Source organism: Neofelis nebulosa, chromosome 1, assembly GCF_028018385.1.
Source record: "Neofelis nebulosa isolate mNeoNeb1 chromosome 1, mNeoNeb1.pri, whole genome shotgun sequence".
Classification (NCBI taxonomy): Eukaryota; Metazoa; Chordata; class Mammalia; order Carnivora; family Felidae; genus Neofelis; species Neofelis nebulosa.
Window position 1 is genome coordinate 224,994,876 of NC_080782.1, and position 16,484 is coordinate 225,011,359.

General features: G+C 38.2%; 1 protein-coding gene across 4 annotated transcripts in view; it reads left to right on the forward strand.

Annotated features, from left to right (window-relative positions):
* The window catches only part of LOC131486637 (phosphatidylinositol 3,4,5-trisphosphate 3-phosphatase TPTE2-like), a 166,476-nt gene extending 150,413 nt beyond the window's left edge, over positions 1-16,063 (forward strand). For all 4 annotated transcript variants that reach the window (XM_058686548.1, XM_058686554.1, XM_058686542.1 and 1 more), the window contains 4 exons: positions 9,494-9,585; positions 12,008-12,103; positions 13,816-13,886; positions 15,789-16,063. In XM_058686548.1, the coding sequence (XP_058542531.1) occupies positions 9,494-9,585; positions 12,008-12,103; positions 13,816-13,886; positions 15,789-15,903 (374 nt within the window). In that variant the 3' untranslated portion in view covers positions 15,904-16,063. The remainder of the gene's footprint in view (positions 1-9,493; positions 9,586-12,007; positions 12,104-13,815; positions 13,887-15,788) is intronic.
* The last annotated feature ends 421 nt before the right edge of the window (positions 16,064-16,484 follow it).

Consider the following 16,484-nt stretch of genomic DNA (forward strand, 5'->3'; position numbering starts at 1 on the left):
GCATAAAACATGGTTGGTACAAAGTAAAAATTTATTGCTTTTAGAATGTGTTCAAACTTAAGCAACCATACACTTAATATAGACTGCTCTGTGTATAACATGTGTATATATGAGCTTAATGGTACTCATAAATCAAAAACTTGCAAACAAATCCAAGCATAACACTAAAGAAAACCATAAAACCACAAGTGAAGAGAGAAAGAGAAGAACAGGGAAAAACTACAAAAACACAACCATAAAACAAGTAACACAATGGCAATAAGTATATACCTAATGATAATTACTTTAAACAGACTAAATGCTCCAATCAAAAGACATGGGGTGATTGAATGGTTAAGAAAGCAAGACCCATCTATATGCTGCCTACAAGAGACTCACTTCAGACCTAAGACACATACAGACTGAAAGTAAATAGATGGAAATCTACTCCTGAAATCATTATCGCACTATATGCTAACTTGGATATAAATTTTAAAAAAAGAAAGTAAATAGATGGAAAAACACTTACCATGCAAATAGAAGAAAGAAATCTGGGGTCATGATACTTAGACAAAATAAATTTTAAAACAAAGATGGTAACTAGAGACAAGGGCATTAAATGATAAAGGAACAATCCAACAAGAGGATATAATTGTAAATATGCACCCAACATGGAAGCATCTAAATACAAAAAGCAGCTACTAACACATCTAAAGAAAGAAACTGACGGTAACACAAAAATAGTAGGGGATTTTACAGCCCATTTACATCAATGGATAGATCATCCAGGCAGAAAATCAACAAGGAAATAGGACCAGATGGACCTAATATATAACAGGACATTCCATCCCCAAACAGCAGAATACACATTATTTTCGAGTGTACATGGAACATTCTCCAGAATAGATCACATGTTAGGCTATAAAACAAAGCTCAATAAATTCAAAAAGACTGGAATCCTATCATACATCTTTTATGACCACAATGGTATGAAACTAGAAATCAATCACAAGAAAAAACTTAACACAAATACATGGAGGCTAAATAATATGCTACTGTCAATAAATGGGTCAACCAAGAAATGAAAGAGGAAATCAAAAAATGGAGACAAATGAAAATGAAAACACAACAGTCCAAAATCTCACAGATGCAGCAAAAGCTGCTCTAAGAGGGAAGATTGTGGCAATACAAGTCACCTCAAGAGCAAGAAAAATCTCGAGATAAAAATAGAACTACCCTACAACCCAGCAATTGCACTACTAGGTATTTATCCAAGGGATTACAGGTATGCTGTTTCGAAGGGGCACATGCACCCCAATGTACAGCCAATGCATATGCACAGCCAAAGTATGGAAAGAGCCCAAATGTCCATCGATGGATGAATGGATAAAGAAGATGTGGTATATATATACAATGGAGTATTACTCAGCCATCAAAAAGAATGAAATCTTGCCATTTGCAACTAAGTGGATGGAACTAGAGGGTATTATGCTAAGCGAAATTAGTCAGAGAAAGACAAATACCCTATGACTTGACTCATATGAGGACTTTAAGATACAGATGTACATAGGGGAAAGGAAGCAAAAATAATACCAAAACAGGGAGGGGGACAAAACATAAGAGACTCTTAAATACGGAGAACAAACAGAAGGTTGCTGGAGGGGTTATGGGAGGGGGGATAGGCTAAATGGGTAAGGAGCATTAAGGAATCTACTCCAGAAATGATTGTTGCGCTACATGCAACATGGATGTAAATTTACATGTATGTAAATTAAAAAATTAATTTAAAAAAATCTCAAGAAACCTAACCTTATAACTAAATGAGTTGGAAGAAGAGGAATAAAGCCCAAAGCTAGTAGAAGGAAAGATATAATAAAGATTACAACAAAAATAAATGATACATAAACTAAAAACACAATAGAACAGATCATTGAAACCAGGAGCTGGCTCTTTGAAAAGACAAAAAAAATTACAAATTTTTAGCCACACATTTCAAAAAAAGGAGAGAGGACTCAAAATCATAAATTAAAGAGAAATAACAGACACCACAGAAATACAAAAGATTATAAGAGAATATTATGAAAAATTAAATGCTGACAAATTGGACAACTTAGAAGAAATGGATAAATTCATAGAAACATACAGTCTTCTAAAATTGAATCAGGAACAAATAGAAGATTTGAACAGACCAATTACTAGCAATGAAATTGAATCAGTAATCAAAAAACTTCCAACAAACAAAAGTCCAGGACCAGATGACATCACAGGTGAATTCTACCAAACATTTAAAGAAGAGCTAATACCTATTATCCTCAAAGCATTCCAAAAAGTAGAAGAAGGAAAGTTTCCAAAATCATTCCAAGAGTCCAGTATTATCCTGATACCAAAATGAGATAAAGATATTACCAAAGAAGAAGAAGAAGAGGGAGAAAAGAAAGAAAGAAAGAAAGAAAGAAAGAAAGAAAGAAAGAAAGAAAGAAAGAAAGAAAGAAAGAAAACTGCAGGCCAATATCTCTGATGAACATAGATGTAAAAATCCTCAAAAAATATTAGCAAACTGAATCCAACAATACATTTAAAAAAAACATTCATCATCATCCATTCCAGGGATACAAGGGTGGTTCAGTATTTTCAAATGAATCAACAGTGACACATCACATTAACAAGAGAAAGTATAAAAACCATACGATCATTTCAATAGATGCAGAAAAAGCACTTGACAAAATACAACATCCTTTCGTGATAAAAATTCTCAAGGGTTAGAGGGAACATACCTCAACATAATAAAGGCCATACATAAAAAACTCACAGCTAACATCATCCTCAATGTTAAAAACCAAGAGCTTTTCCTCTAAGATCAGTGACAAGACGAAGATGTCTACTGCTATCACTACTTTTATTCATCATACTATTGGAAGTCCTGGCCACAGCAGTCGGACAAGAAAAATAAATAAAAGGCATTCAAATTGGTAAGAAGGAAGTAAAGCTGTCCCTATTGGCAGATGCCATGATACTATATAAAGTCCTTCAGCAAAAACTTCCAGAACTGATAATTCAATAAAGTCACAGGATACCAAATTAACATAGAGAAATGTGTTGCATTTCTATACACTAATAATGAAGTAGCAGAAAGAGAAATTAAGAAAAACAACCCCATTGTTAAAATTTTAAATTATTAAAATGTCCATACTACCTAAAGCAATCCACAGATTTAACGCAAACCCTATCAAAATACCAACAACATTTTTCACAGAAATAGAACAAATAATCCTAAAATTCACATGGAACCACAAAAGACCCCAAATAGCCAAAGCAATCTTGACAAAGAACAATGAAGCTGGGAGTATCACAATCCCAGATTTCAAGATATACTAAGTTGTAGTCATCATAACAGTATGGTGCTGTCACCAAAATAGAAACATCAATGGAACAGAATAATTAGCCCCAAAATAAACCCACCCTTTTATGGTCCATTAATCTAGGACAAACGAGGCAAGAATATACAGTAGGAAAAAGACAGTCTCTTTAACAAATGATACTGGGAAAACTGGACAGCTACATACAAAGGAGTGAAATTCTACCACTTTCTTACACCATACACACAAACTCAGATGATTAAAGACCTAAATGTGTGGGGCGCCCGGGTGGAGGAGTCGGTTAAGCGTCCGACTTCAGCTCAGGTCACGATCTCACGGTCCGTGAGTTCGAGCCCCGCGTCGGGCTCTGGGCTGATGGCTCAGAGCCTGGAGCCTGCTTCCGATTCTGTGTCTCCCTCTCTCTCTGCCCCTCCCCCGTTCATGCTCTGTCTCTCTCTGTCTCAAAAATAAATAAACGTTAAAAAAAATTAAAAAAAAAAAAAAGACCTAAATGTGAGACCTGAAACCATAAAATTCATAGAAGAGAGTATAGGCAGTAATTTCTTTAACATAGCCATAGCAACATTTTTTTAGATATGTCTCCTAAGGTAAGGGAAATAAAAGCAAAATTAAACTATGGTACTACACCAAAAGGAAAAGCTTTTTTGCACAATGAAGGAATCCATTAACCAAATGAAAAGACAACCTACTGAATAGGAGAGGATATTTGTAAATGATCTGATAAGGGGCTAATACCCAGAATATATAAAGAACATACACAACTAGGGGCACCTGGGTGACTCAGTTGGTTAAGCATCTGACTCTTGATCTTAGCTCAGGTCATGATCTCATGATTCATGAGACTGAGCCTGACATCCGGCTCTGCACTGACAGTATGGAGCCTGCTTGGGATTCTCTCTCTCCCTCTTCGCCTCTCCCCTGCTCACTTGTGTGTGCGCGCTCTCTCCCTCTCTCTCTCTCTTTCAAAATAAATAAACATGAAAACATTTGTTAAAAAGAACATCTACAACTCAACATCAAAAAATAAAGTATCAGACTAAAAAATGGGCAGAGGACCTGAATAGACATTTTTCCAAAAAAGACCTACTACACATGGCCAACAGACACATGAAAAGATGTTCAACATCACTAGTCATCAAGGAAATATGAATTAGAACCACAATGACCTACAGCTTCACACATATCAAAATGGCTAGAATCAAGAACACAAGAAATAACAAGTGCTGTTGAGGAACTGGAGAAGGAAGAGCCTTCGTACATTATTGGTGGGAACGCAAATTGGTGCAGGCACTGTGGAAACTATTAATTAAAAATAGAATTATCATATGATCCAGTAATTCTACTACTGGGTATTTACCCAAAGAATATTAAAACCCGAATTTGAAAAGATATAGGCGGCACCTGGGTGGCTTAGTCAGTTAAGCATCCAACTCTTGATTTCAACTCAGGTCATGATCTCACAGTTCATGGGATAGAGCCCCGTGTCAGTCTTCATGCTGACAGCATGGAGCCTGCTTGGGATTCTTTCCCTCTCTCTCCCTCTCAAATAAGTAAACTTATGTTTACATATACACACACACACACACACACACATATATATATATATATACACACACACTTATGTGTATATATATATACACACACATATCTTTTATGTATATATGTATCTTTTATGTATATATATGTCTTTTATGTATATATGTATACATATGTATACTTACATTTATAAATAAGTAAACTTATTTATATACATATACATATCTTATATACATATATACACATATACATATTTATATACATGTACATATACTTTTTTATGTATATACATACACATATCTTTTACATATATATACATACACACATATCTTTTATGTATATATACACACATCTTTTATGTATATGTATATACATACACACATATGTATATATGTGTGTGTGTATATACATCTTTTATGTATATACATACACACATACATATACACACACACACATCCTTATATTTATTGCAGCATTATTTACTATGGCCATTATACGGAAGCAACTAAAGTGTCCATCAACTGATGAATGGATAAAGGTAGTGTGTGTGTATAAATATATATATATATATATATATATATATATATATATAATGGAATATTAAGCCATAAAAAATGAAATCTTGCCATTTGAGCATGAATGGACCTAGAGGGTATATTGTTAAGTGCAATAATTCAATCAGAGAAAGACAAACACCATATGATCTCATTCATAAATGCAATTTAAGAAACAGAACAACAACCAAAAGAACCAGACTCTTAAATACAAAGAATAAACTGGTGGTTGCCAGAGGGGAAAAGGGGTGGGGTAAAGAATATTAATGGAACCCTGACCTTGATGAGCACTAAGTAACGTATAGAACCCTTAGTCATTATATTGTACACCCAAAACAAATATAATACTGTATATTAATTATACTTGACTAAATAAAGTGCCCAGAGTTAAGCCCTCTGGTCATAAAAACTTGTTAAGCCAGCTGGTTTTCAAAGCCAAACATTACAGGGACTCATCTTCCCAGTGCAGGCCCTCCGTGCCTGCGGTGGGGTCTGATTTTCTTGGCTAAGCTCGTGGTTCCCTCCTGTTTGTGGTTAGCCTTGCCGGGACAGTTCTCAACTGTCTCCCCTTCTAACCTTTTCGACGTGGCCTCCTCTCTACTGTGGAAAGTCTGTCCTGCCAGTGTTTGGGTCGTTTTCATAGTTGCGCTGATGTGGTTGTTACCTCAGTGTGTTTGTGGACGAGGTTAACTCAGGATCCTCCTACCCTGCCATCTTCCCAGCAACGAAAAACAATCATGATTTTTATCCTCCTTGTGCTAAAGCGGTGTACCATGTTGACGGAGTTGAAAATATGCAACCATCCCTGCGTCCCCAGAATAAATCCCACTGACTGTGGTAGATAATCCTTTTCATGTATTGTTGAATGTGGTTTGCTCATATTTTGTTGAGTTTCAGGTGTATGTTCATCAGGAAGGTCGGCCTGTAGTTTTTTTTTTTTTTTCATAGTGACTTTTGTCTGGTTTTGGTGTAAGTAATGCTGGCCTTGTAGAATATATTTGGAGGCTTTCCTTCCTCTTCTATTTTTGGGGATAGTTTGCAGAGAATAGGTATTAACTCTTCTTCAAATGTTTAGAATTTACCTGTGAATCCATCTGGTCCCGGGCTTTAGTTTAAGAGTTGTTTGATTACTGATTCAGCTTCATTACTAGTAATTGGTCTGTTCAGATTTCCTATTTTTTCCTGACTCAGTGTTGGAAACACCAGCTTTCTTTTGGAATAAGAATAACCTTCCTTTGAGATTGCTATGATCAAAACAGAAGGGGGATGGGGAGACTGTCAGAAGAAAGGGTGAAAGAATTTGAAATGAGAGTAAATTGTCTAGTGGACGCTTCTGGGATTATCTCCACCTCTCATGGTCTTTAAGCTATTTTGTAACTGTAAGTTGTAGAAAACTGGTAATGCTGCAAATAATTTTTGTACTTAAAAATGCAAATTAGTTGTGTCCGGTGGAATGCAATGGATTATTGAGCCATTTTGTATTTATTTGTAAATTCATGCCATCAGCCCTTATCCGCCTATAAATGTACAGTACTTTATTATTTTTTAAACATTTTTAATGCTTTTTATTTTTATTTTTGAGAGACAGAGAGAGACAGCATGAGTGGGGGAGGAGCAGAAAGAGAGGGAGACCCAGAATCCGAAACAGGCTCCAGGCTCCGAGCTGTCAGCACAGAGCCCGACGCGGGGCCGAACCCACAAACTGTGAGATCATCACCTGAGCTGAAGTCGGATGCCTAACCGACTGAGCCACCCAGGCACCCCTATTTTTTATTTATTTTTTTAATGTTTATTCATTTTTTTTTTTAATTTTTTTTTCAACGTTTTTTATTTATTTTTGGGACAGAGAGAGACAGAGCATGAACGGGGGAGGGGCAGAGAGAGAGGGAGACACAGAATCGGAAACAGGCTCCAGGCTCCGAGCCATCAGCCCAGAGCCCGACGCGGGGCTCGAACTCACGGACCGCGAGATCGTGACCTGGCTGAAGTCGGACGCTTAACCGACTGCGCCACCCAGGCGCCCCTGTTTATTCGTTTTTGAGAGAGAGACCAAGTGCGCGTGGGGTAGGGGCAGAGAGAGAGAGGGAGACACAGAACCCGATGTGGGGCTCAAACTCATGAGCCCTGAGATCATGACCTGAGCCGAAGTTGGACCTTCAACTGACTGAGCTACCAGGTGCCCCAATGCGGTACTTTTTAAAATTTAAGTATAACGTACATTAGCTTATATTTGTTTCCGGTGTACAATATAATGATTTAACAATTTTATACATTACTCAGGGCTCATCAAGGTAAGTGTACTCTTAATCCCCTTTATTTCACCTCGCTTCTGCTAACCACCAATTTGTATTCAAGAGTCTGGTCTTTTGTCTCTTTTTTTCTTTCATTTATCTTCTTAAATTTCACATATGAGTGGATTCATATGGTATTTGTCTTTCTGACCTATTTCACTTCGCATTCTACTCTCTAGGTACATCCACATTGCTGCAAATGGCAAGATTTCATTCCTTTTTATGGCTGAGCAACATTCATTCCATGGTATACGTACACATCTTCATTATCCATGCATCTGTCAATAGACACTTGGGTTGCCTCCATATATTGGCTATCGTAAATAATGCTGCAATAAACATAGGAGTGTACATATCTTTTCAAATTAGCATTTTTATATTCTTTGGGTAAATACCTAGAGTGAAATTACTGGACCATATGGTAATTCGATATTTCATTTTGTGAGGAAATTCCATACTGTTTTTCCCAGTGGCTTGTGCAGTACTTTGAATGAGCTGTAACATTTTACTGGTTTCTTATTAATGAGTAAAATAAAATTTTTGACATGTATTAAAAAAATGCAAGGTAGATGGGGTGGCTCAGTCAGTTAAGCGTCCGACTTAGGCTCAGGTCATGATCTCACGGTTTGTGAGTTGGAGCCCCACGTCGGGCTCTGTGCTGACAGCTCAGAGCCTGGAGCCTGCTTCGGATTCTGTGTCTCTCTCTCTCTCTGCCCCTCCCCTGCTCATGCTCTGTGTCTCTCCGTCTCTCAATAATAAATAAACGTTAAAAAAAAAAATGGTATGCGTACAGGACAGTGTTATGATATGCAACGATTTCTGTAAAACAAAAGTGGGGAATAACATGTATTCATGTTTGCATATATATACATAAAAACTTCTGGGAGGGTATATATTCATATTTGATTATATATGCATAAAAAACATCTATTTGGAGTTGGAGAAATAAATGGGGGGGTGGATGAGACAGACTCTTCACTTCATGTCTTTTCTACCTTTTATATTGTGTAAATAGGGGTGCCTGGGTGGCTCAGTAGGTCAAGCATCTGACTCTTGATTTCGACTCAGGTCATGAGTCGAATATTCTAACAAAGTCATATATATATATATATATATATATATATGACTTTGTTAGAATATTTTTTTGAGTTCTGTACCTTTACTTCTATGCATATTTTTGTGACCTGCATGGGTAAAAGGAAAGCACTAAAAATTGAAGGCTTGAGAAACCAGCCCTTTTAGGAACTACTAAAAGAAGGTCCTCTGAATTGAATACAGGGAGAGAAACCATTTTATATGTATACTGAACATCACAGGAATGTTTAGGTATAGCCATCCAGTATTTTCATGGAGACTGCCCTGGGAACTGGAGTTAAAGGACGGCAAGAGGAATTTAGGCTATTTATTATTAAGAAACAGTATTGGGTATCTGAAAAATGCAACCCATCAGCAGGAAAGGGTACAAGTCCCATTCCCTGATTTTTTTTTTCTAGAAAGGTGAAATGAAAGAGAGAAAATTCTGTCTGAGGAGCCGAACTATATTTCTTTTTTTTCCCCCTCTCCAGCCTTATAAATTGGGCTTTGGGAGACAAAGTTGGGCTTGAAGCTTTGTCTTTTAAAGACAGAATTCACGCAAGACCCAAATGATTCAGTATTGACACACTGTGAGCTGGAATCATTTTCTTTCTAAACCATAATGTGAATTGGTAAGACATTTTGATCTTTGCTCTAACTGGCCTAATTTTATTTCATTCAGGTGTTGGAAAAGGCAATGGAAATGATCTAAAAGTACAAATAATATTGCGCCGCAAAATCGTCTTTTTAAGTTCTGCTTCCAAAAATTGTTGGGTAAGAGCACGTAAACTGAAAATGCTGGCATTTGTTTTAATTCTCCACGTCAATCAGCATGTTGACCTCCCAGACCGTCACTCACCACAAAGAAAGACCATGCTGTTTTCTGGTTACCATCCAACTTGGCATCCCTGTGTTCAGACACAAGTCAGAGCACAAACTCCTTATTCAAAATAGTCTTTTCAGGGCATTTTCCAAACTATCTTTTCAGTTCAGTGTGTTGCTTTGCCTTTCCCTTTTACACAAATGCCAAGCATGTTCTCAGGAATTTATCAGAGTTTTCAATTCATGTATCTGGTCATTTTTAGCTAAATAGTCTTCTTCTTGTCATTTTATAATATGGTACTGATTCTGAAATTATAAGCTTATAGGTGATTGGCATGCACACTAAAAAGATGGAGACATCAAGACTGTACCTCAAAAATATGATTCAGGGAATCTGGAATGGGGCTCAGGGATCTCTCGAGTTAGCAGTGTCCCGAGTGATTCTATCTCACATGTCCTGTGGGTCTACACCTTCAAGAGTAACCCAAGTGGCTGGCTGGATGTAGCTCTCTGCCCAAAAGCAATGGGACCTGGTATGCCTAAGATCATCAACCTTTTCTGAATAAGAAACCTTCCTAGATCTAAGAAATATAAACTCTTAGAATTCTCCCGCAGGCTTGCCTCCATTCTATCACTTCTCCAGCACCACTCCTTCCCCTCTCCTCCACGGAAGGCCCTCGCCCAGTCCTGATCCTTGGCTTTCTGTTCTTACCTCTGTACGTACCCTACTCTTGGTTCTGCTCGTCCATTCCCCTGCCTTATATATTTTTTTCTTTCTTCCACTCCGCACATGTTTATGAGCACCTACCGGGACCCACAACATGGACGGTCTCTGCCCCAACAATCCAACCGTGTTTGTCAGTCCACGTTTGTCAAATGAGCTTTTCCTCTGCTTGCGCAACTGACACCAGAGTTCTCTCACTCAGGCCTTAAGATTTAGCAGTATCTTTGATTCTCTCTTTGCTGTGCCTGCACATCCAGTCAGTCACTAATTCCTGTTGATTGTACCCTTGGAATCTCTTCTCACTCTCTCCGTTCCTTTCTGTTCCTGTTGCCAACACCTCGTTTGTTCATGCCCGGATTTCCACAACGGTCTCCCTACCTCTTCTTTCCCCTCACGCAATACAGTATATAGAGTCCTGCAACATGCAGGTATTTCATTGCTCCAACAGTGAAAAGCCGTAAGTAGAGAAGACACACGGCATGCCTGTAGTCAAAGCCAGTTAATATCTTTGGCTCAGCATTATCTGTAAAGTAAAGATCACATACCAAGTGTTTTGAGGATTAGGTAATATATGTGAAGTTTCTTTGTGAGCGATAAATCGCTAAATAAGTGTTATATGTGATCATCATCAGGCCACTTTGTCACATAGGAAATGCCCCCCTCTCCATATTCTTCAACTTCATTCTTATTTCCCTGGCTCTTGAACCTTAGCCATAACATACCTGAGACCTGAGCTTACTTCCATCAGGTACTTGACCTGCAGACTCCATTCCCAGTAGAGTGGGTGTCCTCTGGCCCTTGGAACACAACACTCTTAATTTCTGCTTCATGTTTTTGCTGGTCTTTCCTCCCCCTCTCCCACACCACCCTGCCTCCACTGGATTCTCTTTTCAGTGCTCCTCATTTATGCAAATCCTTCCATGCCCAACTCTGTTTCTACCTTCTCTGTGAACCTTTCTCATTCTATGCTTGTTAACCTCTCCAGAGTCTTCATCATCTAGCTTGACATGTAATTTATGCCATTCTGTTATTTCTTGTGCGTGTAGCTCCCTGAAGCATGCCTTGAGTCTGCACCTTCTTTTCTATTTTGCACAGGTACATAGACTTTTCTTATTGTGGGGGCCACTATTACAGGAGGGTAATCAATAACAAAGAAATACTTAGTATAGCTTCAAGAAAGTCCTTCGTTCCAGAAACTTGGCCAATTCTTGGTCACTCCATCCAGCAGTCAGCCATGGACAAGGTCCATGATCCCATCAGCTGACCCCTTTTTGATAAAACATGACCAATTATGTATTGCTTTTTGAATGTGAAGGCTAGCTTTAAAACCGAGCATGTTAGCATATCCCAGCATATGAAAACCAAGTGGCACACGTTCAACCGTAATGTTTACTTGGTTAAGCTCTAATGGAAATGGGAACGTTTTGTTCTTTACCACTGCCCTACCATGACCTCCAAACATGTTGGCCTTTTAAAAACGTAACAGTATTGCAACTTTATAGAAATAATGATTCACGTTTACATGTAGTGACTGGACTATGAGACCAAGCGTACTTGATAAATACAGGAAGCCTTGATCTGTGACCATGAACTTCACTGTTCTCTTACCAGCTGGTTTTAAGGTTGTGAATTCCGTGTGTTCATTCACAGATACTTCACGACATTGAAACAGACAACGTAATAATTCATTTATCCAGCTGTCCACCTCTGTATGATGATGTGAAAGTACGGTTTCTCTCTTCCTCAGTGAGTAATCAAGAAACAGTGTTATTCTCGTCTGGTCTTTTGAATTATTCTGCTTTAGGATTTCCTTTCCTACAATTCCCAGCAAGAAATAGGAGATGTCAAGCCCTGGCCAGGGAGAGGGAGAAAAACAAGTCAGATCCATAACAAAAATTTTTAAAAGAACCTAAACTGGTTTTTGCTCATTTTTTCTAAATTCTATACAGTTTGCATATATTTTCAAATAAGAAAAAAACCAAGGTATGTTTATTGCAGAGCAGTGATCACATTTTTCTTTTATATCTCTAAAACACATTGTTCCCCATAATTTGTAGTTTATGGTGTTGAAAGCATCTTTCAACAAACACCTTCTTTCCTTAAGGTAGCATTGTTTGTAAATTTATGTGTACGTTTAACTCTATGAATCTATACTGTGTAGAAAGCATCCTTGAACTAACATCTTCTTTCATTAATTAGAAGTGTTTGCAGTAGAGAACGAACAGAGGGTTGCTGGAGGGGAGTTGGGTGGGGGGATGGGCTAAATGGGTGATGAACATTAAGGAGGACACTTGTTGGGATGAGCACTGGGTGTCATTTAAGTGATGAATCACTAAATTCTGCTGAAACCTATCTTACCATATATGTTAACTAACTGGAATTTAAATAAAAACTCGGGGGTAAAAGGGAGATTTTACTTTCCTTTGGATTGACATATAATTCATTTTAAATACTATTTTTTTAAGTTTATTTTGAGATCGACAAATACAGCATGAGTGAGGGAGGGGCAGAAAGAGAGAGAGAATCCAAGCAGGCTCTGCACGGACAGAACCTGGGGGCTTGAAGCCATCATGAGATCATGACCTGAGCTGAAACCAAGAGTCAGATGCTTAACCAGCTGAGCCACCCAGGCACCTAGGAAAGTTTTTTTTAAAAAAGTGTTTTTAATCCAATATTTGCCTTACATAAAATGAGAATGTTTGCCATAGTCATTACTCTGAATATCATGAGTGTACAATTTATATTGAGCAGTCATAAAGTGCACGAGTGTTATTCTATATGTAACAAATTTCTAAAGGTCAGTAGTTTCATTTTCCTATTAAAATTATCAAGCAGAACTGCCAACAAGTAACTATGTCGATCAATTTAAAATGTATATCCTGTGCCCTCCTTCATGCCCTGCTTGCTCTCTGTTGTGGGAGAATCTATTCAGTACTGAAAAAAGTATCTGTGTTGAAGCAAGTGACCCATACTGGATTTGAATAACGAAGCCAGTCTGAACTCTCTCTCAGTCGGTGGTCTCTAAGCAGAAGCACTGCTTCAGGCACCGGCCCAAGCAATGTTGGTCATTTTGTGATTTTCAAGGGCCAGATGAAAACACTTTCAAAATGTTTAGGTACTTTTACCACCAATAATGACAATTATCAACGTAGCTGCTCCTTGTAGAAATGGATGATCTCTTCAGGCATAAACTGTTATAGGTTTCTGTTTAGAACTAAACTATATTAGAAGACTATTGCTTAAAGGTACAGAAAAAATTACATTTCCTTACATTTTGATAGAGCCATTTCTTAAAGCCTCCTCCTTTGTGTCATGAGTATAAAGTTATACACTGTAAGTGCTCTGTACTTAATGGCTGCAACTGACAAATATAGAAATGAATGGAATTTTAATCCCTTTGGAATTAGCTTTTGGTATCAATGTTACTATGAAAAATAACTTTTTTTTTTTAATTTTAGGTTCTTCCTAAATACTATGACAACTGCCCATTTTTCTTCTGGTTCCATACATCTTTTATACAAAATAACAGGTATGGCTCTGATACAATCCAGTAGAAACAGCTTAATCTTCAAGGTCTGTGTAAAGTGCGATGGCAAACCTTTTGCTGATTGCCATGTGCTCAATTTCCAGAAACCAAGAATCCTCAAATTCCCCAATTCTTCACTGCCTTTCTCCTCTTAATCTGGTTATGTAAAATACATGGCTATTCTTGGAAACTACCGTTGCATTATCCTCAAGGTCCGTGCCATAGGACTGTTTCACACAAGTTAAAACGTGTTCTGATCAGATCTGGAGTATGGTAATAAAGCCCTCCCATGCAAGTTTGGTAGGAGTCTGCTCAGTACCCTGTGGGAGGTCCTCCCAATGTGTTAATTTACCTAGACCGACCACCCACTAAATTCTATGCCCCAAAGGAAGGCATCTTCTAGGGAAGCTGCAGCTAGTTTAAAGGTGATTGACACACTTAGATCTAGGACAGAAGTTAGAAGACACAGTAAGCATTAATGAAGACCGCTTTAATAGTCCCCCATTTAAAAATGACTTTCTTGGGGTGACTGGGTGGCTCCAAGTCTTGACTTTGGCTCAGGTCATGATCTCACATTTGTGAGTTCAAACCCCGCATTCGGCTCTGTGCTGACAGCACAGAGTCTGCTTGGGATTCTCTCTCTGCCCCTCCCCTGTTCATGCTCTCTCTCAAAAAGAAAAGAAAAGAAAAGAAAAAAAAACTTTCCCAGTTTAGTTATTAGAAAATCATTTTTAAGCTTATTTTTTAAAAAGTATATTGAGTGGGGGAGGGGCACAGAGAGAGGGAGACAGAGTCCCAAGCAGGATCTGCACTGTCAGCTCGGACCGCAAAGTGGGGCTTGACCCAGACTCAGGAGATCACGACCTGAGCCGAAACCAAGAGTCAGAGGCTTAACCAGCTGAGCCACCCAGGCACCTAGGAAAGTTTTTTTAAAAAAGTAATTATTGACTGAAGATTATTCCAAGAAAACTTCTACTTGTCTGGAAACTCATTCCTGAGTCTAGACATTCTCTAGAATTCTAGTGCTCTAGTACTTTAAGGAGTATTTGTTCTTCAGCGCTGAAAATTTGAGGTGTATTGTTATCACCATACCGTAATCATCATCCAATACAAAAAGGGAAAAATATTCCAGAACCGGAGTTTTGAGGTAGCTGTGACTGTATGTGGCATGAATCGACAGTTCCCATTACATATAATCCCAGCCTTTTCTTCCAATCTGACCACCTCCTCTCACACCTCGAGTCCAGTAAAGGCAACAGTAAGTTGGATATCTGGTCTACATCCTTCTGATGCACCTATTTAATGGATAGAGTGAACTTTGGATTTGATGGGGGAATTTTTACCAGTTTTTCCCTGGGTGTATACAAACAATAAACTTTGACTCCCAACATGAGCCAAGCCCCTCAGTCGAGATCTGGGTGAAACTTCATTGGGTGTTACTCTTCCAAAGTGGTTCTTGCCACGGGGCACAATTTTTTCCTTTAAAACACATTGATCATACTAGAGAGGCAATGAGTTAGAAACCTATAAAAGTGAGGAGAGAAGTGATCTAATTTTCCCTACTGCTTGGTATAGCTGTTTGATTAGCTGCAAGGTGGTTAACTGGTCAAAAATGCCTCTGTCCTCATTGAAAAGACTCGGTATTTTATTATTTGGTTTTAATACACACCTAGTCTCTCTGGAGGATTTCACATGGCAATTTATTAATGTCGAATGTCCTTAATCCTATAAAAGGCAATGTGAAAAGAATGGTGATGTGTAATTACTGATGATTAAGATTTGGTTGGCTGTGGAGAGGTGCGGGGAGCTGGCTAGAGGGGATCGGACAGAGGCTGCGACTAACCATGACAGGTGGGTCTCCTTTTTTACCCTTCTGTGCTTGCAACGATGTTTCTGCTTTTCTAGGCTTTATCTTTCAAGAAATGAACTGGATAATCCCCATAAACCAAAAACATGGAAAATTTACCGTCCAGAGTTTGCAGTCGAGGTATTTTTTGATGAGGTCGTAGCTGGTACCTAATTAAGCGTAGTTCCCTTTCTCGGACAGAATCATGTTCTTCACAATCCCTGCCACATATTTGTAGCTTCTAAACCTCCTTCCTTGCTGGTATACTTATATTTACATTCATGTACATATGTTTTTGCCAAACCTATTAAATACATACAAAGTAAAATCTCAAGGGTGCTTCTTACTTTCTGAAGGAGTTAGGTCATGTTTGTGAGAACTAACGTTCTCATGTACTGTGTTCCAAATTATCACTTTGAACCTTTACATAACAAACCTTAAAATATTTAAGAATTATGATTCCTCACAATAATCTGAGTTTACTTATCTAAAAATACAAGTATTCCCTGCTTTGTTTTACATTTTAATTTCAGATCAGAAAGGTCACTTCTGTTTTCTTCCTCTGCTTGATTTATAAACTACTTAACAAACATCAGATTGGCACAAAGACTTGCTTGTTTTCAACCCAGAAAACTGTGTACACAAGCAGACCCACCAGTGCATGGACTAATTACACACGTAGACTTCGGGGAGGGCACAGGAATCTCGGTAAACACAAGCAGCGGTTACTGAATATTCTATTTATTTTTGCACCT